The sequence below is a fragment of the Bos indicus genome, chromosome 9, assembly GCF_029378745.1.
Source record: "Bos indicus isolate NIAB-ARS_2022 breed Sahiwal x Tharparkar chromosome 9, NIAB-ARS_B.indTharparkar_mat_pri_1.0, whole genome shotgun sequence".
Classification (NCBI taxonomy): domain Eukaryota; kingdom Metazoa; phylum Chordata; class Mammalia; order Artiodactyla; family Bovidae; genus Bos; species Bos indicus.
The window spans coordinates 15,655,802-15,680,407 of NC_091768.1; the positions used below are offsets into that span (position 1 = coordinate 15,655,802).

Here is a 24,606-nt window from a genome sequence, read left to right on the forward strand (position 1 = left end):
ACACCATGGAATATTACTCAGCTATAAGAACGAATGCATTTGAGTCAGTTCTAAAGAAGTGGATGAACCTAGAGCCTATTATACAGAGTTAAGTAAGTCAGAAGGAGGAAAACAAATACTGTATATTTAATGCATATATATGCAGTCTGATGAATCTATCTGCAGGGCAGAAAGATGAATATTGTATATTAATGCATATATATGGAACTTAGAAAGATGGTACCAATGGATGATTCTACACGCAGGGCGGCAAAGGAGACACAGATGTAAAGAACAGACGTTTGGACTCAGTGGAAAAAGGAGAGGGTGGGATGATTTGAGAGAATAGCATTAAAATATATACATTACCCTGTGTAAAAATGTCCAGCATGTTTGATGTCCATGCATGAAGCAGGGCACCCAAAGCTGGTGCTCTGTGACAACCTAGAGGGATAGGGTGGGGAGGACTGTGCGAGGGAGGTTCAGGATGTGGGGGAAACATGTATACCTATGGCAAATTCATGTTGATGTGTGGCAAAAACCATCACAATATTGTAATTATCCTCAAAATAAATGAATTTTTTAAATGGGAATAATATCTAAAAGAATCATGAGAATGTACTTGAGATGCACATTTCAGGTGCTATAAAAAATAGCACGTGCAAAGTGATCATAGATAGTAGCTTATTACATTGTTACTGTTAGAGTGTTTGGGGCTTCCTTGATGGCTCAGATGGTAAAGAATCTGCCTGAGTGTGGGAGACCCGGGTACTATCCCTGAGTCAGCAAGATCCCCTGAAGAAGGAAGTGGCAACCCACTCCAGTATTCTTGCCTGGAAGAGTCCATGGACCAAGGAGCCTGGTGGGCTGTAGTCTCAAAGAGTCAGAGATGACTGAATGATTGAGCACACATACACACTGTGTTAGAAGTTTATGATTTTATAGGGAATACAATATGGGATTAAAGCATTGACAGAAGCATTAACGTGGTACAAATATAGCAGAAAAAGAAAGCATCACTCTCTTTGGGGGTTGAGAAATGAAGAATCAAGAAGCTTTCCTTGAAGGGCCTACATCATGATCTGGAATACACATACATAACATGTATGTGTAGTGTGTTTATGTATGTATAAACTGTGTGTGTTTACTGCTTTGTGGTGTAAGATGAATGTGGGTATGAAACAAAACCATCGGTGTGTCTAGTGCTCTCCAATGTATTTTGTTTATTCAAATGTATAATATATATATTTTTAAACTGGTTGTTAAAAGCCCCTGGATTGATTTTTATAGCCTATGATTGCAGCCCACACTTGGGGAAAAGACAGCATTATTATTCACAATGAAAGATTTTGATCAGAAAAGTGACGTGTAATTGTTTCCTTAAGGTCATTTTGACAAGCAGGTTTATTGTGAATGTCTAGATGAGAGATGATTTAAGCAAATTCAATTAAGGTGATATAAGAAGCCTAGTTAAGGCATTTCAGTTGCAGTGAAGAAGAAATAATGAAATGTTTTAAGAGGTAGAGTTGTTTAGCAGAAGTCCTGGACTGATCAACTGCATATTAAGAAGATAAATAAATAGGTGTCAAATAACTCCTAGTTTTCTTACTAGTAAGATGTCCAAATGATGTTGCCACTCACCGAACTGTGATATGACAAAAGGGACCGTGTCAGTAAACAATTGTATGTATGATTATAGAGGTCAGTTGAGTTCTGACCTAGAGACACATAGAGATAGAAGGCTTTACAGATAGTAGTTTAATTGGGAGAATGGATGAAATTGCACAGTGAGGGATACAGAATGAGAAAAAGGGCTATAAGGACAAACCCTGCAGAGTAGATTTTAAGAGAGAGCGAGTAAGGAGACAATAGATTCTGAAGGTATTTGAGAGGTAAGAATTTTAAAATAAAGATTTGCTGGCAAGAGAAACTGTCCTAGATTTTAAAGGCCTAACTTTGCATATGTAGATTCTTTTGAAACCTCACACATATTCAAGGACAAGTTCAAAGTTCTTGATAACTAAATTAAAGGATATTATTTCATAAAAATACCCAACAAATCATATGGAAAGATCTTCAGTGTTATTAATCATCAGAGAAATGAACGTCAAAACCACAGTGAGATCTCACCTCACACCCATTAAGTAGGATGGCTGCTTTATTTAAAAAAAAAAAAAAAAAAAAATCCCCCAAAATAACAAGTATACAAGAGAATGTGAACAAGTTCTAGCCCTGGTACACAGCTGGTTGGAGTATAAGATGGAACAGCCTCTGCAGAAGACAGTGTTGTGGTTCCTCAAGAAATTAAAAATAGAACTGTCATTTGATCCAGCAGCCCTACTTCTGGATATACAAAAGAATTGAAGGTAGAGCTATTTTAGAGATGTTTGCATACCCATGTTCATAGTAGCACTATTCATAATAGCTAAAATGTGGAAGTAACACATATGTTCATTGATGGATGAGGTTATAAACAAAATGTGATATATATAATGGAGTATTATTCACCCTTAAAAGGAAGGAAACCCTTCGCATGCTTCAGCATGGATGAACCTGAACGCATTATACAGTGTGAAATGAGACCGTCACATAAAGACAAACACTGTATGAATCCACTTACATGAGGAACTGAAGTAGTCAAATTCATAGAAAAGCAAAGAACTGATGACCCAGGGCTGCAGAGCAAGGGAAAAGGGAGTTACTGTTTAATGGATATAGAGTTTTCGTTTTGCAAAATAAAGTTTTGGAGATCTGTTTCACACAGTATGAATATACTTAACATTATTGAATTGTACACTTAAAAATGGTTAAGATTGTAAACTGTTGTGCATTTTTTCCATAATTTTTCAAGAGACGTTATGTCTTTATACTACCTTAAGAAACCAAGCGGCTGCAAAATCTTAAGCAATTGTGTAGGACAGTGCTGCCATTATTGGATAAAGTGTTGTATGAATGTCAGCTAGGTCAAGTTTGACAGCACCATTCATGTCATCTTTGTCCTTAGTGATTTTATACCTGCTTGTTCTCTCAGCTCCTGAGAAAGTCATTGATCTCCAGCCATAATTACTGACTTGTCTCTTTCTCCTTAATGTATTGCGAAGCTCTTCTGTTAGGTACATGCATGTTAATGTCTTCTTGGAGAATCAAGCCCCTTGTCATTATATAATATTCCTTTTTATTCTTGATAATCTCCTTGTTTTTAATCCTACTTTGTTCAAAATTAATATAGCAACTCCAGCTTTTTTTTGGTTCATGTTTGCATGATGTATGTTTCTTCATCCTTTTACTTTTAACCTATTTAAGTCTTTATGTTTAAAAAAATTCTTTCTGAAAGCATATAGATGTATCTACAAAATAAGTTCCTATATTTTGTTTACATTTTAGTTTATTGTATTTCATACTAATCTATACTTTTTAGAGTAGAGATTTTATAGTTATTTTTTTGAAATTATTTTCAGTAGGCCTCTTGACAGCATATAGTTAAACTTGAAAGCAAATTTTTTACAATGAACTTACATTATCTACAAGTTCTGCCTTTTCTCATGCAAATTACTATTCCAAATAATCTAACAAAATGCATGATTTTTAAAAAATCTGCGTTTATATTTGTCTCATGATTTTTAGAAGTGAGTTACAAAGAGGAAACTTTTTCAAATTTCACTATTGAAATAAGTAATTCAGTTGCCACCAGAGCTGCTCATTCTTTTCCATTTCTAACTCTACAAGTTAGAAGCAAACCTTTAAACAGTTTTCCATACTTATAAGAGGTAGAAGGGCAGTGTATCTAGAGAATGTTAATAAAATACAGAGGGAAAGATATTTTAACTTCATCCTGTAATATAAATTTCATAATTATTAGATTGTCCACCTTATAACAGGTGCATGACTTTCAATATTTAAATGATTTACACATGGAAAGAAAAATTTCAAAGTGAAAGAAATTCCTGTTTTTTTGTGTGTGTGTGTGATAAACTTGGATTTCCCTTTAATTCCAGAATAAGAAACAGCTATTCAAGTTAAAATTAATAATTCTCATACATGTACATGAAAAACCCAGAACTATATATAGTCACAGAAATGTTAATACTTAAGGATGTATATCAGATTAGAGAGACAGAACTAGTTACTTTAAAAGGCTTTGAAGTTTTGTTTTTTCACTTTTATGTCCTTAATTCCTATAGGATTTGTTTTTATGCATGGTATCAGATAGAGACTTAATTTCATGTTTTTCAGTGTGGACAAATAATTGCCCTGGTATTATTTGTGAAACAGTTCATTCTCTCCCTACCAATGTGAAATCCTGCCTCTGTCATATACTAAGATAACAGTGGCACAGATTTGTTTTCAGGACTCTGTAGTCTGCTCCATCGGCCGTGTACCTATCCCTGCATCAGTACCACACTGCCATGATTACTATTTCTTTATTCTTGTTATCTAAAAAGGCAATATTCTTCACAACTGTTTTGCATATGCTTGACCTTTTTAATTCTTTCAGATAAATTTTAGTATCAGCCTATCAAATACAGTTTTTAAAATTCTTTTGAGATTTTGATTGTGATTGCACTGAATCAGTTAATCTCAACTGGAGGCAGCTTTGGCCCCAGGGGTTGTTTGACAATGTCTGTGGACATTTTTGGTTCTCACAAAAGGAAAGGATACAATCTAATAGCATCTAGTGGGTAGAGGCCAGAGATAACGCTAAACACACTACACTGCACAGGACAATCCCAGCAACAAAGAATTATCTGGCTTAAAATGTCAGTGGTGCCAAGCTTGAGGAGCCCGCCACTAAATTTATGCAATTTGGACATGACTGATACTCATATTTTTGAGTATTTCAGTAAAAATATTTTCTGATCTTATAGCCAGCCATCTTGATAAAACTTATTTCTAATACGTCTGTAGATCTTTCTTAAGTTTTCTGTATGAAAATCCTTTCATCTTTAAATTAATTTCGTACATTTACAAAAATAAAGCATGGGTCTGTTTATATATGAAGTATAGTCTGTTTTCTTAAGTCAGCAAATCCCATTGTTCATTCAGTTCAGTTTACAAAAGAGCCATTGTCATTTTTTTTGGTAAAGCAGCATGGTTCACCCATTATGGTTACAGTCTGTAAGTTCAAGTCTAATTCACTACATGCTCTGTTTTGAATATAAGATGTAGAATTCAGCAGTTGATTTAAACTGTGTCATGAGCTGATTCACTGTCTTATATCCTTTGTGGGGGCACACTGAGTTGCCCTAAAGCAAGAAATCTGTAAGTTATGTCCTTTTTGAGCTTTAGAATTATTGAATATTATGATTAAAGTGACAGGCCTCAAAGGTGTGCCCTGTGGGTACTTCCTGTTTCTGTGCAAGATTTCACAAGGTTTTCATATGAGCCTCATTTTAATAAGATGAATGTGGCCTTAAGCTTGACTTTGCATAGCTCCTTTGAGGGAGTTTAAGACGTAAACAATTAAATTTAATGTATCATAATTTATCTTTGTAATTTAAAGGACCATATCTATTTGTTTTAATATAGACCTACCTTCAGGAAAAAAACAACTAAAGCAAGGAAAAATTAGAACTGATACAAGATCACTTTAAAGACTAGTCATTGTTACAACCTCACCACTGTACAGGTTCTTTCTGTTTCATTTCTGTTTTTATAAAAAGTAGTCTATGGCTAGGTCATCCATGGTTTATTTAAAGTGTTTAAAACAAAATAATACATAAAGATAGCTTTATTAAGATATAGTGCATATACCATACAGATCACACATTTCAACTGTATAATTCCAGTGGTTTTTAGTGTGTTCAATTTTGAAGCCACCACCATAATTAATACTAGAACATTTTCATCCCTCACAGAATTCAGTACCCATTAGGAGTGACTCCCCATTTCCCTCGAACCTTACTCGCAGCTCTGGCAACCACCAGTCTCCTCACTATGTCTATGGATTTGCATATTCTGAACATTTCATATACATGGAATCATACAATATGTGCTTTTCTGTGGCTGGCTTCTTTCACTTAGCATATCATTTTCAAGGTTCTTTTTATCAAACTACATGCATCAACTTCATTTCTTTTTATTGCTGTGTAATTTTCCATTGTATGGGTATACCACATTTTCCATTCATTGATTGATGAGCATTTCTAGCATTTCTGTTGGCTTTGATAAAGTTTATGTGAATGTTCATAAATGTGCCCTTGTTTAAAAAGATTAGATCTTTCAAGTTCTAGTTTTACTCTTAAATATCATGTTTTATTACTTAGAAATAATCTGATAGTAATCATTGTCTAGAATGTGAAATTTTGTTTATAAAGTCTTTCAGTTTAAAGGAATGGAGATTGGTGGTGAATAGGTATTTGATCACTCTGTTTTTAGTACACAAACTTAAATTCATTCTGTTTGGAATTGCTTCGTATAAAACAGGTATTTGGTGCTTGAAAAATTGAAGAAAGAAGAAGCTGACCGAATTCATATATTCAGTTCTTTTTTCTATAAACGCCTTAATCAAAGGGAGAGGAGAAATCTTCATGAAACAACTAATCTATCGTAAGTCAAGCTTTTTGAAAATATTTAATAGATATTGGTAAGCTGCAGTCCACGGGGTCGCTAAGAGTCGGACACGACTGAGCGACTTCACTTTCACTTTTCACTTTCATGCATTGGAGAAGAAAATGGCAACCCACTCCAGTGTTCTTGCCTGGAGAATCCCAGGGACGGGGGAGCCTGGTGGGCTGCCGTCTGTGGGGTCGCACAGAGTCGTACATGACTGAAGTGACTTAGCATAGCACAGTAAGTCACTTAAGTTTAACTTAGGAAAAACATCACTTATTTATATTAAAGCAACTTTTTTTCCTTCTAGTCTCAATTAGCAAAATTTATATAGCTTATAATATTTAAAACCCAAAGAATACCTGGGATTCGTAAAGGTTTTAGGTCTAATATGTCGATCAATATTTTCCAAATATATCTGAAAGTTTAAAAAAGGAAAATTACTTGAATCTTATTAAATCTTGAAAGTTATTAAATACCAATTGCTCTGTTTTACCCTACATGTTCCATCTGTAGGATCTTTAACAGTGGAATCTGTGAATCTGTAATATTAATAAGTTCTTTGGATAATAATTCTCAGACAAGGAAACAGTATTCTACATATGAGCCCTGAGTTATTTATAATGCCTTTCCATATAGCGAGTGCATCCAGCTCTAATACTTGCTGGTAATTGGTTACAAGATACACACGAGAGTCCGTTGTTGTTATCAGTGCTATTAAATGTCTTGAATCAATGGCTGTTGTGTACAATATAAATAAATTTTCCACTGTTTCAGTGATATCTAATTTTGTATCTTAGAGTTTATGGTGAAAGAAAGAAAGTGAAAGTCACTCAGTAGTGTCCTACTCTTTGCAACCCCATGGACTATACACTCCATGGAATTCTCCAGGCCAGAATACTGGAGTGGGTAGTCTTTCCCTTGTCCAGGGGATCTTCCCAATCCAGGGATCAAACCCAGGTCTCCTGCATTGCAGGTGAATGCTTTACCAGCGGAGCTATCGGAAGCCCAGAGTTGATGGTAGTGGTTGGTTTTGACCAGTCCTGATAATTTGTCCTGTTTTACCTACTGTAAAACAGTGCTCACTTTCCCTGCTCTCTTCACCTTAGTTCTTATAGGTCACAGTCTGATACACACTCAATATTTTTGCTAAAACCAGTTCTGCAACAATAAGCACCCTAGTAAGAAATAGTAGGAATTAAAGAATCTCTTTCTTCCAGATTCAGTGATGGTCAGTTTCACATCTTCCCAGCTCCATCTCAGATATTTTGCTTTCTTTTCACATCTTGTTAAATCCTCTTATACAGCTGTTTGATCTGTTGACATCTTAATCACTGTAATGTATAAATTGCTGCATATAGGCTGACAACACTGGAAACATTTCAGAAGCTTGATAGTTCTCCTCTTGTCTTACAGAATACAGCAGAAGCGACATGGAAGAGTAAAAACATGGACCCGGCATGTAGATATTTTTGAGAAGGATTTTATTTTTGTACCCCTTAATGAAGCGTGAGTAACAGTTTTCTTTATGTAAATGTGATGGCAATTTTTAGAAAATACGTTTATGAGGTGAATAATTCATCCAGTTTTAAACTTCTTTCTGAAATTTTTTGTATATGTTGATACTTATACTTCTTATTTTATGGATATTAATATACTTTTTCAGTGAATCATGTAAGATATGGAATTTTACAAGTAATAAGAAATCTTCCTAATTTCATTTGATTCATCAGTGTAGAATAATGTCATCTTTTAAAAATGGTACTTGTGGTCTAGGAGACATCCTATAGAAAACACTACCTTGTACAGAATGGTGATTAGGTCACACAGAAGAATTTGGATTTTTAGTTTATAAAACACACTTCGACTCAACCAAAATGAAGAGAAGGTGGCTGGATTTATGTCATTTGCTCACTGAAAACCATGTTTACTACCTGAAGCTATTTCCTAAGTAAATAGAGGTGGTAAACATTTCATGTTATTCTCACCCAGTGACTAGAGAGGCATAGATGTATACCTTAGTATTATTATACAATTTGCACTTGAGAGTTTCTGTATTTCATTTTCTAACTGTCCTGCCCTCCAGCCAAAGACCTCCAGGAATACTCTTGTAATTGGGCAGCATGGGTTTAGTACTTGCATTCAGGGAGAACATATACCATGGCCGACCATAACTGCTCTAAATAAAAATGTGTTTGAAAGAGGCAGTAGCAGGATTTGGTCTTTGTTTTGGTGGTTTGAGGGAAGGTCTAAGGAAGCAGTGGTTTGTTTGGATAAAGAACTCAGTCAGTCGATCAGTTCAGTCGCCCAGTCATGTCCAACTCTTTGCGACCCCATGCACTGAAGCACACCAGGCCTCCTGTCGATCACCAACTCCCCGAGTTTACTCAATCTCATGTCCATTGAGTCAGTGATGCCAACCAACCGTCTCATCCTCTTTCGTCCCATTCTCCTCCCACCTTCAGTCTTCCCAACATCAGGTCTTTTGCAGTGAGTCAGCTCTTTGCATCAGGTAGCCAAAGTATTGGAGTTTCAGATTGAGCATCAGTCCTTCCAATGAATATTCAGGACTGATCTCTTTTAGGATGGACTGGTTGGATCTCCTTGCAGGCCAAGGGACTCTCAAGAGTCTTCTCCAACACCACAGTTCAAAAGCATCAATTCTTTGGTGCTCAGCCTTCTTTGTAGTCCAACTCTCACATCCTTACATGACTACTGGAAAAACCATAGCCTTGACTAGACGGACCTTTGTTGGCAAAGTAATGTCTCTGCTTTTGAATATGCTGTCTAGGTTGGTCATAACTTTTCTTCCAAAGAACAAGCGTCTTTTTATTTCATGGCTGCAGTCACCATCTGCAGTGATTTTGGAGCCCCCAGAAATAAAGTCTGACACTGTTTTAATTGTTTTCCCATCTATTTGCCATGAAGTGATGGGACCAGATGCCATGATCTTAGTTTTCTGAGTGTTGAGTTTTAAGCCAACTTTTTCACTCTCCTCTTTCACTTTCATCAAGAGGCTTTTTAGTTCCTCTTCACTTTCTGCCATAAGGGATGTGTCATCTGCATATCTGAGGTTATTGATATTTCTCCTGGCAATCTTGATTCCAGCTTGAGCTTCCTCCAGCCCAGTGTTTCTCATGATGTACTCTGCATATAAGTTAAAATAAGCAGGCTGACAGTATACAGTCTTGACGTACTCATTTCCCTATTTGGAACCAGTCTGTTATGTCCAGTTCTAACTGTTGCTTTCTGATCTGCATACAGATTTCTCAAGAGGCAGGTCAGGTGGTCTGGTAATTTTCCACAGTTTGTTGTGATCCACACATTTAAAGGCTTTGTATAGTCAACAAAGCAGAAGTAGATGTTTTTCTGGAACTCTCTTGCTTTTTTGATGATCCATCGGATGTTGGCAATTTGATCTCTGGTTCCTCTGCCTTTTCTAAATCTAGCTTGAACATCTGGAAGTTCACAGTTCACGTACCATTGAAGCTTAGCTTGGAGAATTTTCAGCATTTCTTTACTAGCGTGTGAGATAAGTGCAATTGTGCTGTAGTTTGAGCATTCTTTGGCATTGCCTTTCTTTGGGATTGGAATAAAAACTGACCTTTTCCAGTCCTGTGGCCACTGCTGAGTTTTCCAAATGTGCTGGCATATTGAGTGCAGCACTTTCACAGCATCATCTTCTAAGACTTGTAATAGCTCAACTGGAATTCCATCATCTCCACTAGCTTTGTTCATTATGATGATTCCCAAAGCACACTTGACTTTGCCTTCCAGAATGTCTGGCTCTAGGTGAGTGATCACACCATCGTGATTATCTGGGTTGTGAATATCTTTTTTGTACAGTTCTTCTGTGTATTCTTGCCACCTTTTCTTAATATCTTCTGCTTCTGTTAGGTCCATACCATTTCTGTCCTTTATTGAGCCCATCTTTCCATAAAATGTTGCCTTGGTATCTCTGATTTTCTTGAAGAAATCTCTAGTCTTTTCCATTCTATTGTTTTGCTCTTTTTTTTGCATTGATCACTGAGGAAGGCTTTCTTATCTCTCCTTGCTATTCTTTGGAACTCTGCATTCAAATGGGTATATCTTTCCTTTTCTCCATTGCCTTTCACTTCTCTTTTTTTCACAGCTATCTGTAAGGCCTCCTCAGACAACCATTTTGCCTTTTTGCATTTTTCCTTGGGGATGGTCTTGATCCCTGTCACCTGTACAATGTCATGAACTGCCATCCATAGGTCTTCACACACTGCCTATCAGATCTAATCCCTTGAATCTGTTTGTCTCTTCCAGTGTATAATTCTAAGAGATTTGATTTAGGTCATACCTGAATGGTCTAGTGGTCTTCCCCACTTTCTTCAATTTAAGTCTGAATTTGGCAGTAAGGAGTTCATGATCTGAGTCACAGTCAGCTCCCGGTGTTGTTTCTGCTAACTGTATAGAGCTTCTCCATCGTTGGCTGCAAAGAATATAATCAGTCTGATTTCGGTATTGACCATCTGGTGATGTCCATGTGTAGAGTCTTCTGTTGTGTTGTTGGAAGAGTGTGTTTGCTATGACCAGATCATTCTCTTGGCAAAACTCTTATTAGACTTTGCTGCTTCATTCTGTACTCCAAGGCCAAATTTGCCTGTTACTCCAGGTATTTCTTGACTTCTTACTTTTGCATTCCAGTCCCCCATAATGAAAAGGACATCTTTTTTGGGTATTAGTTCTATAAGGTCTTATAGGTCTTCATAGAACCATTCAACTTCAACTTCTTCAGCATTACTGTTCGGGGCATAGACTTGGATTACTGTGATATTGAATGGTTTGCCTTGGTAATGAACAGAGATCATTCTGTCGTTTTTGAGATTGTATCCAAGTACTGCATTTCAGACTCTTTTGTTGACTATGATGGCTACTCCATTTCTTCTCAGGATTCTTGCCCACAGTAGTGGATATCATGGTCATCTGAGTTAAATTCACCCAATCCAGTCCATCTGATTTGTTTGTTGATTCCTAAAGTGTCAGTGTTCATCTTGCCATCTCTTATTTGACGACTTCCAATTTGCCTTGATTCATGGGCCTAGCATTGCAGGTTCTTATGCAGTATTACTCGTTACAGCTTCGGTGTTTACTTCATCACCAATCACATCCACTACTGGATGTTGTTTTTGTTTTGGCTGTGTCTCTTTATTCTTTCTGGAGTTATTTCTCCATTTATCTCCGGTAGCATATTGGGCACCTACAGACTTGGGGAGTTCATCTTTCAGTGTCCTATCTTTTTGCCTTTTCATACTGTTCCTGGGGTTCTCAAGGCAAGAATACTGAAGTGGTTTGCCATTCCCTTCTCCAGTGGACCATGTTTTGTCAAAACTCTCCACCATGACCCATCTGTCCTGGGTGGCCCTACTTGGCATGGTTCATAGTTTCATTGAGTTAGACAAAGCTGTGGTCCATGTGAGGCTTCCCTGGTGGCTCATACTGTAAAGCATCCATGTGATTAGATTGGTTAGTTTTCTGTGATTGTGGTTTTCAGTCTGTCTTCCCTCTTTTGGAGAAGGTTACAGAAGCTTCCTGATTGGAGAGACTGACTAAGGGGAAACAGGGTCTTGTTCTGATGGGCAGGGCCATGCTCAATAAATCTGTAGTCCAGTTTTCTGTTGCTGGGTGGGGCTGTGTTCCCTCCCTGCTGTTTACCTGGAGCCAAACTCTGGTGGAGGTAACAATGATAATGGCGACCTCCTTCAAAAGGTCCCATGCCCACACTGCTACACTCAGTGCCCCCTGCCCCTGTGACAGGCCACTGCTTACCCATACCTCCGCAGGAGATACTCAAACACAGTTCTGTCTCAGTCTCTGTGGGGTTTCTGGGTCCTGTTGTACACAAGGTATATTTGAGCCCTTTGAGCATCTCTGGTGGGTATGGAGTTTGATTCTAAAGGCGATTTCACCTACCATCTTGCTGGGCCTTCTCCTTTGCCCTTGGACATGGGGTATCTCCTCACAACCGCTCCAGCGGCATGCATTCACTCATTTAGCAAAAAGATATTTGGTATTTTGAAGGGTTGCATTGTGACCTTATATTTGTCTCTGCTAAGACAAATTATGAAATGACCTTGCTTTGTCTCATTTTTATCATGGTTGCAGAGTAACTTTGTTTGAGGTTGGTGTTCTGTAAGATTTTAATGTCTAATACGCCTGTCTGTGCCAAGCTAGCTTCTGAATGTGCTCTCTTTCTCACTATAAAAAACATTTACTATGTAGTATAGTCAGATTCTTTTTATTTAAAATCATGCTTTTCCCCATCATCGGGATGGGGAACACATGTATACCTGTGATGGATTCATTTTGATATTTGGCAAAACTAATACAATTATGTAAAGTTTAAAAATAAAATAAAATTAGGAAAAAAAATTAAAAAATAAATAAAATCATGCTTTAATTATAACACCTATTATGATCTCTAATTAGCCCAGCCAAAGATAGTAGACTAGGTTAAAACATTGGTTATGACTGTAAAGCCCAGCCTCTTCAAAATGATTTGAGTTAAACATAGTATCATAGTATCAATAAAATTTAAAACTAAGTTTAAAATTAATCTTTATAATTTCATTTTCCTCAAAATTAGATTTCTTGACATTAATTTGTCATATCAAGTAGCAAATGAGCTGCCCACTTGGTAAAAGGGAGGGGTATACATGGGAAGCCATTTGTCAGAAATTAATTATAAAAATTTAAAATAAAAATATAATTTGAGGCATATATAATATAGTAATAGAGGCACATCCTTAGTCGTGGTGACTGATGTGGATGGATGCTATGTTTAGTGCTTCGTGTCATCTTGGTTGTCTTGGTGAAAGGTAGCGAGTGAATTAGTTGTGTTCTGCAGAACTGTGCTGTTCGTAGATGGAAGAATAACTTCCAGATCATGAGGGCTTTTTTATAGAGAGGTAAAACTAACTAGATAGGCTGCCCTGTATTCGTCATCTATTTTAATTTTCCTGGTGGTGGTAATTTCTTTAAGCTAAAAGTTGATAAGCTATTTGTTAAAAATTGTTGTAGTAATGGACAAGGAACAGAAATTTGATGTTTGGACCTAATCCAAACATCAAATTAAACTAAGTGAAATTGCCTGTTTTAGCCATGCCTCCCACTAATGGCTTAAGGTCAAGGTATCTGCCATTAAAAGGGATCATAAAAGCAAAACTCTGGCTCTTAGAGGTTGAAAGTAAGGTGAGATGTATCCGATTCAGCTTTCTCTTTACAGCTAGGTGAAGGAAGATTTTTTCCCCAAGTTATTACAACAGAAAAACTATGGCTCATCCATATTATCATAGCTGAAAAATGTTTATAACTGTGATAGACTTCGGTTTCAGCTGTAGGTTGAGAATCACTATGTTATACCATGTTTAATCAATTTTTAAAGCACATTTTTTCACTTTATAACCTTTCTGAAGTTGAGATGTGACTTAGTGTCAGCTGTGTCTTTGGGCTGAGGAAGTGAGGAAGATGGTGTGCACTCTTCTCCCAGCCTGGCCTGACCTAAGTCCATAGGGTCCTGAGGATTAATAGTTGAGGAGGGAAGCATTTCTCCATCTGGATTTTCAGTACTGAGGATGAAGGCAGCCTCTGTGAACTTTTCTATTTATTGTGTCTAATGAAGAGACATACAGTGCTTCTTAGTATTACCTTGGGGAAATTTAATATTTTGCATAAATAGAATATGCAATAACTTTTGTCTGGGTCAACATTCATTTTTCATACAGCAGATATCTACTGAACTCCATACTCTATGACAAATATTGTGCTTAGCTAATAAATTATCTGACATCTTTAGCCTGTTCGTTGGAGTGGGTTGCCATTCCCTTCTCCAGGGAATCTTCCCAACCCAGGGATCAAACTTGGGTCTCCTGCATTATAGGCAGATTGTTTACTGTCTAAGCCACCAGGGAAGACCCTTTCACATAACACTGTGCCTAGCAAATAGTATACCCTTAATAAAATTAGTTAGATTAATGAATATTAGCCACTTTTAGCTGTATAGCTTCTTATTCATAGCTTATATCCTACTGTCAGGAACTATGATGATACCTGAATTCAGCTCTAGCTGGAATTCTATTGATACTTCTGTACTGATAATTAGACTAGATACACTATTTCAATTTAGTGTATTTTATTTCAGTAGAGTATGAGACAAGAATATTTTCAGTATTAATAAATCTATATTATTAATGCCTAATAAGTGTTATTAGTATCTGTTAATACCTAATATTAATACTTAATAATACCTAGTTAATATTAACCAAGCTTCCCTGATAGATTCGTTGGCAAAGAATCTGCCTGCAGTGCAGGTGACTCCGGTTCAATTCCTGGGTCAGGAAGATCCCCTGGAGAAGGGATAGGCTACCCACTCCAGTATTCTTGGGCTTCCCTGGTGGCTCAGCTAGTAAAGAATCCACCTGCAATGCAGGAGACCTAGATTCGATCCCTGGGTTGGGAAGATCCCTTGGAGAAGGGAAAGGCTACCCACTCCAGTATTCTGGCTTGGATAATTCCATGGACTGTATAGTCCATGCGGTCGCAAAGAATCAGACACAACTGAGCAACTTTCATTCACTCACTCACCTTATTAATAAGAAAAACACAGATGAAAAGTCTTTAAAAAACTATTATGTACAATATTTAGAAAATGTTCAAACTTATAAAGTCTAATTAGTTAGACTTCTGAAGATATTTTAATGTTGCTGGTTTTTTACCCTTGGCATAAGTAAAACAAAGGAAAGGTAAATGGGAATGATGAATTGCAGTGATGTAATTTACATTTTGTTAAATGCCTGGAAAACGAATTTTTCATTCCAAAAGCAAGAAAATGTTCAAAGGATTGTTTGCAGAAGTGAATGCAGGCTAGGTAATTCTGACAAAAATTATGTTATTTTTAAATAGACATTATACTCTGTTAATGAATCAGTGAGTCTTCAAACAAGTAGATTAACCATCTGAGTCACTGGGAGGCCCTCAGCACATTAAATGCCATCCTGACACCAGGGATGAGTCTGAACCTTGTGGCTGCTCTGTGGATCTAGTGACAGTGACAACAAGGAACAGATAAAGAAACTTTTGGGTGGGATTTTCCAGAAATGCATATGTTAATGTTATTTTATATTAGACAGTAAATTTGTGATTTGAATAAAAATGTTTTTATTTTCACATTAAAAAAAAAGAATTGAAAAAATTGGGCATTCTTAATAAATTTGTTTATAGAAGCTTTAGAAAAAATATTTTAATATTTATTGCCAAATATAATAAACTTTTCTAGTAATATATTCAGTAGTCTCATTTGTTTTTTACAGTGCACACTGGTTTTTGGCCGTTGTTTGTTTCCCTGGTTTGGAAAAACCAAAGTATGAACCTAATCCTCATTACCATGAAAATACAGTCACGCAAAAAAGCTCACCTGTAGAGGACAGTTGTATTTCTTCTCCTTCAGCCAGTGAAATTGACAGATGTTCACAAAACTCTGCTGCCAAGCCTGTAATTAAGAAGATGCTAAACAGAAAGCATTGCATAGCTGTAATTGATTCAAATAATGAACAGGAAGAAAGTGACCCTCGTTACCGGAGAAACATAAGCAGTGTGAAATGTAGTCTGAAAAAAATAAATCATACTGCAAGTGAAAATGAAGAATCGAATAAAGGAGAACCCACATGCCAGAAATTTGTTGATAGGACTGAAAGTGAGAATGGCCTACAGAATGAATATTTAAATTCTATGCACCATACAGGTATGTTACTAAATATTTCAAAAAAAGAATTCAGAATAAGTTGGATTTTTTAGAAATAGGATTAAAATTTCAGGGTGCACTTTTTCTTAAAGTCAGGTTTATTGTATAAACATTAATTGTATAAACATTAATGTTTATTGTATAAATATATTTAATGTTTATTTACAGTAACAGTTGCTCATAAACATAGCTCAGTGACCTTTGATAAATGTATATAGTCATGTAATCATTATAGCAATTGAGATTTAGAACCTTGCCATTACTCAAAACAATTCTCTTGTGCCCCCTTTATAGTGAGTCTCCTCCCCTCATCCTTACAAAGAGTACAGTTTTAAAATTATAGTACAAGGTCTGCATTTTTCATTTGTAGGAACTTGGACTTGTTTTTATTTCGTAGGAAATTTACTTATTCAGCATAAACAGTAGTTGTACAATCTTAGATCTAAAAGGCAAATTAGTTTGATCTTCTCAATTTACAGATGGGCAAATTGAGATCAAGAGGCAAAAAATTAAAGCTTTTTCCTCCAAATAGTTGTTGACATTCAAATTAAAGGTTAGTTCCTGTTCCTCACTCTCTTTCATGGTTTTCAGTGGAAAGAAGGGCACTGGTCCAACCTTTGCTTTTTTATTTGCCTTCAATTCTAATAAATTGTTTCTTTCCTTGAATCAGGTCCATATTACTAGCACTTATTCTAGAAATCTAAGGTTTCTCTTCAGATACTTAAATTTTTTATCAAGTCAAGTCAACTGCAGAATTTCCACTTCAACCTCAAAGTAAAATAGTCCATTTCATGAACTATAGTATACTATATATATAAGATAGCAAACTTAATAAACTGTGAATAGATTTAATACATTCCCTTTGGAGGAAAAAACTCAGTATAAGACATAGAAGAAATTATGTGACCTCAGAAAGAACCTATCAAAAGTTGTGAATGCTGAGCATATTTTGGGTACTTCTACAAGTGTATGTTATTTTAGTAAATCAGAAAGCTGTTGCTGCGTTCTTACAAAAATATTTTTTGTTTGACATGCTCAGCTGCATAAAGCTGATATTAGGCCTATGGATATTGGTCTTTGTGCCTTTTAGCGGGTATAAGATAAGAGGCAAAAGGGGGGAATTTAGCAGATAAAGCAAAAAAGTGCATCCAAACCAAGCAGATAAATGCAGTTGACCCTTGAACAGCATGGGATTTAGGGGTGCTGACCCTCTGACAGTCCACCTCTGACTTTATCATCAGCCATTTGTGTCATACCACTGTTCCACATCCACAGACTCACATCCCTGGATTCAGCCAGCCTCGGATTGTACAGTACTGTACTAACCTCTTTCTTGGGCGAAAAAAAAATCCATGTGTAAGTGGACAGTGCAGTTCAAACCTGTGCTGTTCAAGGGTCAACAGTACTTATTTTTATTGCTGACTTTCTAATACATTTCATCAGGGAGGAAATGGAATGAAGAAAGGCAAAATAGGTAGTCCCCAAGTCACTGTAATTTTTTTCAGTTTTAGTATTTTAATACTTGAAGAAAAAAGTAATAAAAGGCATTGAATAGCTACATTAACTACCATTTTGCTACACTGAAAGCATTGCTTGGATGGGCACTCTGAAGATTAAGCCTTCAAGGCAGTGTGCACTGTTTTTCACTGCCTTTGAACAAAGTCCTGCCAATTAGTACATGAGAAGATGCTGGATATCATTAGTCATGAGGGAAAAATAAATCAAAACCACAAGCCTATAGAGTGGATTAATGTCTGCTTAAGCCTTTTTATAGAGCGTTGCTAGAATTGGAAAGTCAGATGCCAATAGGTGTTGGTGAGGATGTGGGGAAATTGAAAACTTCATATATTATTAATGTAGGAAGGTAAAATGCTACAGCTTGCTTTGGAAGACAGTTTGACAGTTTCTTAAGAAGTTAGACATAAAGTTATAATATGATCCAGCAGTTCCACTCTTAGATAAATACCCGAGAGAAATAAAAACATATGTCCACACAAAGACTTGGGCATGAACAATTACAGCAGCATTATTCACAACAGCCAAAAGGTAGAAACAACCCAGATGTTCATCAACTGATAGATGGATAATGAAAACATGATATATCTATTTAATGGAATATTATTAGGCCATAAAAAGAAATGAAGTAGTGATACATGTTACAACATGGATGAAACTGAGAACATGTCAAGTTGAAGTAGTCACAGAAGACCACATATTAATGTGAGTCTATTTGTATTAAATCTCTCAAACAGAAAGCCTATAAGAGTAGATTAATGGTTGCTTAAGGCTGCTTGGGGATTGGAGAGGAATATGGGGAAAATGGAGTGATAGCTAAAGGGTTTAGAGGTTTGTTTTTGCTTGTTTGTTTTGAGATTTGAAACATTTTGAAAATGTTTTAAAATTGATTCTGGTGATGGTTGCACACAGTATGTGTAAATATACCAAAACCCACTTAATTGTACACTTTAAGGGGGTGAATTGTATGGCATGTGAATTATATCTCTAGAGAACATTTTTAAAGTTCCTTTTAGATGAATAATTTCATATAGTTTAATATGAATTCAAGTTAAAAAATGAATTAAAATGCATGACTTAGAGCAATGAGACAAAGCCTTAGGGCTTCCTTCTTGTACACAAACCCCAGAAATTCCTAGTGGCCCTTTCCTACAAGTTAGTGTTCTAGTTGAGAAGTAACTGGTTAAATATGAGTATATGTCCCAGTGATTCCTTTAGTTTGCCCTTTCAGTATCTGTTTATTCTTCTTTGAAAAATTATAGTTTGTGCTTTGTTGTGTTGTTTTTTTTTTTAGTGTTTTTCTATCCTTTTTTAATGTTTTCTTAATCCAGTGATGATACTGTCCCACAGTTCTCTAGAATGGGTTTGTATTTTTTTTAAGGAATGAAGTCTCATTTTTCATCAGATGTTTTCAAGGCCTCACTCACCCAAAAGAACATTGAATAGCCTCAGAGAGGATGGTTTAAGCAGTCTATGCTATATAAAATTATGACATCAAAATTTAAGAAGAGGAGAGCTTGTAAAAATTTTTTGTGATAATGATTTGTACCTTATTGATCTATTTCTGTTTGGTCTGATAGTTGACAGGATTTAAATGAAGCATTTTAGGTAGTTTAAACATAATTTAACCACTGAACACATATAGTCACAAGTGACTTCAATGTAGGTTGACATGCTACAGCAAATAAATAGAATTGTATATTAACACAGGGATTAAGTTTTTAAGATCAGTTGTAGGAAAGTAATAATGTGTGTTGTTATTACTTTGATTTGCTGCTTTTTCAGTTGGGCACCATTTGAAATAGTTATCTTGCGATGTATGGTATCAATACATGAAAAATATGTTTAAATTCTAGAATCACACTTGGTTCGGGATCTTCAGATGATCTCACTATGTGAGAACCTCAGGAACTGGGACTGGTTGTGAGAATAGCTGATTGAGTTACTGCCACTCAATTTATACTAGAGCATTTGTTTACTGAACGAAATAACTGAAGAAATTGACTATACTATATACTTTTCTCTCTTTTTTTACAATGCACATGTGTTTTCTTTTGTATAAAGTTCATGTTTATATGATACAATTTCTGGGTAAAGGGTATAGTTACGAATATTTTGCTACTAAAACAACTTGATTGTAATTACTAATTCTGAATTACCTAAGGATTTAGACAAATTTTACTTAAATATAGGTATTTTAGCTTCAAAACATTAAAATACAAATTTTTAAAAAGATAAATTGTAAAGGTTATTTTTTGCATAATAAAAGGATTAATCATAGGGCTTTATTATTTTAAATAGTATTTTTTTGATCACTACATTTAAACTTAATATATGTTAAATATATATCTTTTCAGGAGCACTTTTATCCTGCTATCTTCCCATCTTGTCTTGCTTAATAATATTAGTATTCTTAATGCTCTTTTAATAACTTGTACTAAATAAGTTAAATCCTGTTTAAAATACCTTGAAGTCATGCTTTTAAAAAACTTGGAAATGGTATTCTCTATAGTAAACAATATTTGTATATTTGGCATCAAAGTTCCTGACTCAGTTTTCATTATTTTTTTAAGTCTTCTCTTTTTTTAAGCTTAATCATTGATTTTTAAGAATTTGGATTCTTAAAAGAGACTTTTAAAATAATTCATTTCAGATATTTCTGTGAGTCATTTTCTTTCATACTACCAGCATCTACATTGGCTTGTGTTGTTTTATTTTATTGAAAAATCTTATGAATATAACCAAACATGAAGGAAAAGTGTACCAAGTTGAAGAGCTTATCCATAACTACTAATATCATTATTTTCACTTTTGTGTTTTTTAAAAATTATTTGTGCAAAAGCAAGCCCATCTTACTATGTTTTAATCATGTTTTTTAATTTGTACAATTTTCTGTATGTTCACAATTTTAATTTCTCACATGTACACAGTATTTCATTTTATGTTCTATATTTGCTGGGTATTCCTGTTACTGAACAGTTATTTTCAAACTATTGTAGTTTCTGTTATTAAAGATATCAAGCATATCTGGCACAAAACCTTTATTTACAGACATGTATTTAAATATACATAAATTTTAATAATAAGATGATAGCTAGTTTTTAATATTTAATGAATTTTAGGGTCTGAGTAGTAGAAACAGCTCTGCAAATAGTATGACAGTTCAGGTTTTTAAAAAAGTAACTTATTTTGTATTTGTGATACTATATGCTAATACAAATTTTATATTTGTAATTACTATATAATTGCTAGCATTAATTTTAAGATCATATACTTTTAAGTTATGTGCATATTCTTTTTAAGAATTATGTAATATTTCTTATTGATACAGATGGTTTAAGCAAAATAAGGCTAAACTACAGTGATGAATCAGCGGAAGGTAGTAAAATGCTTGAAGATGAACTCATCGACTTCTCAGAAGATCAGGATAACCAGGTGAAACTTAATGCTTAGTAAGGAGTTCCAATATTTTATATCATTAGAAGTTTTTCTTTGGATTCCTATGCAGTTCCTTCGGGATTGAGTGACATACAGCATTTTCTAAAGTCTAATCACCTAATTAGAGATATGTTTTTTACATATTTGCCACAAGGATTTTTACCCTCAGTAGTGCTGTTTTGTTAGTAGTTAGATTTTATAGTTTCAGTACTAACAGAGGCTGTCTTTTATAGGATGATAGCAGTGATGATGGACTCCTTGCTGATGACAGCTGCAGTTCAGAAATAGGACAGTGGCATTTAAAGCCTACTCTCTGTAAACAGTAAGTGCTCACTGTACATCTTGTAAACCACCTGGTGACTTTTATTCACATACTCTCTTAGAATAAAGTATTAACTATACTGTTTTAACTGAAACAAGTACTTAAGCAAAAATCGCAAAGGCTTTCAGAATCAGTGAGGAAAACCTGGGTCATGCCTACTAATGTCAGGATTGAGTTGGGGAGAATGGAAATCATTTCAGTTCTCCATTTGCCCACTTTCTGTCTCTGTGCAAGCGCATAGAAAGCCACTATTCCTTTTGGATATGTAGTGATTTGAAGCAGGAAAGGGCAAAGAATTTTCATTCAGATTCACGTCGGTAGCATGGGGACTGGAGTTTACACATTCCATAGCCACTGTGTGAAGGCTGTAGAGTGACTCAGGGCAATCCTAAGAGGCGTATTCCAGGGAACCTCACACTGAGAGTGAGTCTGTTTTGGTTCTCAGAAGTACATATTCTGAGATCTCTCCAGGGTCTCCAGACTTCAGGGATGAAGTACCTATTTCACTTAATCTCTTCTTGACTTTTTGTAGGAAATCTTGTCTGAAATTCTAGTAACAGCATTTGAAAAGCAAACATCAGTATAAAGGAAAACATAGAGACCTACAGCAGTTAAAAGATTTTCTCCAAATCCCATAAAATGTTAGCCAGGAAGAACCTAGGTCTTAAATCATTTCAGGACTTCCTGTACTACATTAAACTTGCTCACATACTTAGGTTTAAGAACAAAATTTTGAAAATTAAGTGTTTTTTTTATAGTAAGTGTTCTAAAGTGGAATCTTGCCCCAAACAGTGGATTCTAAGCTAATTCTTCTATGTGAAGATTACCTGTTTTGGTATTTAAAATATCAGTAGATTTTTAAAATGGGATTATCTTTCTTCTACTTTTGTGTGGTCTCACTTTTGGTACTTTGGAACAGGAAATGTTCAAATTTTCAGAGTTGTTTTGATTTTGTACTAAATTTTGAAGTATTTTTAGGAACTAGCCATGGAATTTTGGTGAAATATATTCATAACTTAGGTATGGCTAAATTATCACTCTATAATTCAGTATTTAATATAATCATGGGTAGTTAAGTGTTACTAGGGTGTTTTTGCCTAAAAGGTTTATACCCCCTCCATTTTATTGTTAATGTACATCTTTTTATGCCTTTTAAACATTAATAAAATATTAATATTTGGCCATTTTATTTCAGACCTTGTATCTTACTGATGGACTCACTCAGAGGCCCTTCTCGATCAAATGTTGTCAAAATTCTAAGAGAGTAAGTTCAAAACTCTACCTGTACTTTGTATTCTGGTGGGGATGAGGAAGTATGTATATTTATATGTATGTATGTGTTCTTACTATATACATGTCATTGCAGGTATTTAGAGGTGGAATGGGAAGTTAAAAAAGGAAGCAAAAGAAGTTTTTCCAAAGATGTTATGAAAGGCTCTAATCCAAAAGTACCACAGCAAAACAACTTTAGTGACTGTGGCGTATATGTATTGCAGTATGTAGAGAGCTTTTTTGAGGTGGGTTTCAGTTGGTTGGATCTGACTTAAATACTGAAATGGTGTTTTTGATCTTACGTTAGTGTTAAAGACACAATAATCAAATATTTTGGAGAGATTGAAAACTGCTGTTTCAAAAATTATTCCAGGGAGCAAAAACTCATAAATCGGAGAATATTTAAGACATAAAAAAGGCTGTACTCCATGTAATCCGAATCCACTCACTTCTGTCACTGATCAGCTCTTCTCCACTGGCTCTTTTGGCCTTAAAGAAATCTCTGCCATGATTCAGGCTCTATCTTTTTACCTTCTTTTCTTCCCTTCACAGATGTATTTTTGGACACATATTCATTGTCTTCATTTCCACAAATCCTACTTGCTTCTCAAATCTGTGTAATCTGGCTTGACCCTCCCCCTTACACTGGGATTATTCCTGACCTCCCGGCACCATTGACACTGCCGAGCATTCCTTCCTTGTAACACACTCTTCGTTTGACTTTACCGTGCATACCTGTCTTGGATATTCTTTACAGTTTATCTTGACTTCTTCCTCTTCTTCATCCGCCAGCCATTGTGCCATAAGCTCTGTGGATTCCATCACTCAGTGTCACACATGCTGAGTCCTTTAACCCCGGGAGCACTTTCGCAGCTCAGTTCAATAGCATCACTATTCCACAGTGCTGTACCAACCTCTGAGTTGGCCGCCTTTTTTTTTTTTTATTTTTTTTATTTTAATTGGAGGCTAATTACAGTATTGTAGTGGTTTTGCCATACATTGACATGAATCCGCCACAGGTATACATGTGTTCCCCATCCTGAAACCCCCTCCCACCTCCCTCCCCATCCCATCCCTCTGGGTCATCCCAGTGCACCAGCCCTGAGCACCCTGTATCACGCATTGAACCTGGACTGGCGATTCGTTTCACATATGATAATTTGCATGTTTCAGTGCCATTCTCTCAAATCATCCCACCCTTGCCTTTTCCCACAGAGTCCAAAAGACTATACATCTGTTCTATACATCTGTGTCTCTTTTGCTGTCTCACATATAGGGTCATCGTTACCGTCTTTTTAAATTCCATATATATGCATTTAGTATACTGTTAAAATTTTTTTAATGTATTTATTTATTTGTAATTGGAGGATAATTGCTTTACACAAGCTCCCTGTGTTGTACAGCAGCTTCCCACTAGCTACCTGTTTTATACACGGTAGTGTATATGCGTCAGTGCCACTTGATCCGTTCCTCTCACCCTGTCCTTCCCCTGCTATGTCCACAAGTCCATTGTCTACAGCTGCGTTTCTAGTCTTCCCCTGCAGACAGCTTCATCAGATTCCATATACATGCGTTAAATATACGGTATTTGTTTTTCTTCTTCTGCCTTCCTTCACTCTGTATGATAAGCTCTAGGTTCATCCACCTCAGTTCAACTGACTAAAATGTATTCCTTTTTATGGCTAATATTCCATTGTGTATATGTACCACAACTTGTTTATCCATTCATCTCTCGATGGACATCTAGGCTGCTTGCATGTCCTGG

General features: G+C 35.8%; 1 protein-coding gene across 16 annotated transcripts in view; it reads left to right on the forward strand.

Annotated features, from left to right (window-relative positions):
- Nucleotides 1-24,606, forward strand: part of SENP6 (SUMO specific peptidase 6) — a 163,456-nt gene that overhangs the window by 132,804 nt on the left and 6,046 nt on the right. For all 16 annotated transcript variants that reach the window (XM_019967043.2, XM_070795473.1, XM_070795474.1 and 13 more), the window contains 7 exons: nucleotides 6,403-6,525; nucleotides 7,945-8,037; nucleotides 15,864-16,294; nucleotides 21,141-21,244; nucleotides 21,481-21,569; nucleotides 22,765-22,833; nucleotides 22,936-23,086. In XM_019967043.2, coding sequence (XP_019822602.1) covers nucleotides 6,403-6,525; nucleotides 7,945-8,037; nucleotides 15,864-16,294; nucleotides 21,141-21,244; nucleotides 21,481-21,569; nucleotides 22,765-22,833; nucleotides 22,936-23,086 — 1,060 coding nt within the window. The remainder of the gene's footprint in view (nucleotides 1-6,402; nucleotides 6,526-7,944; nucleotides 8,038-15,863; nucleotides 16,295-21,140; nucleotides 21,245-21,480; nucleotides 21,570-22,764; nucleotides 22,834-22,935; nucleotides 23,087-24,606) is intronic.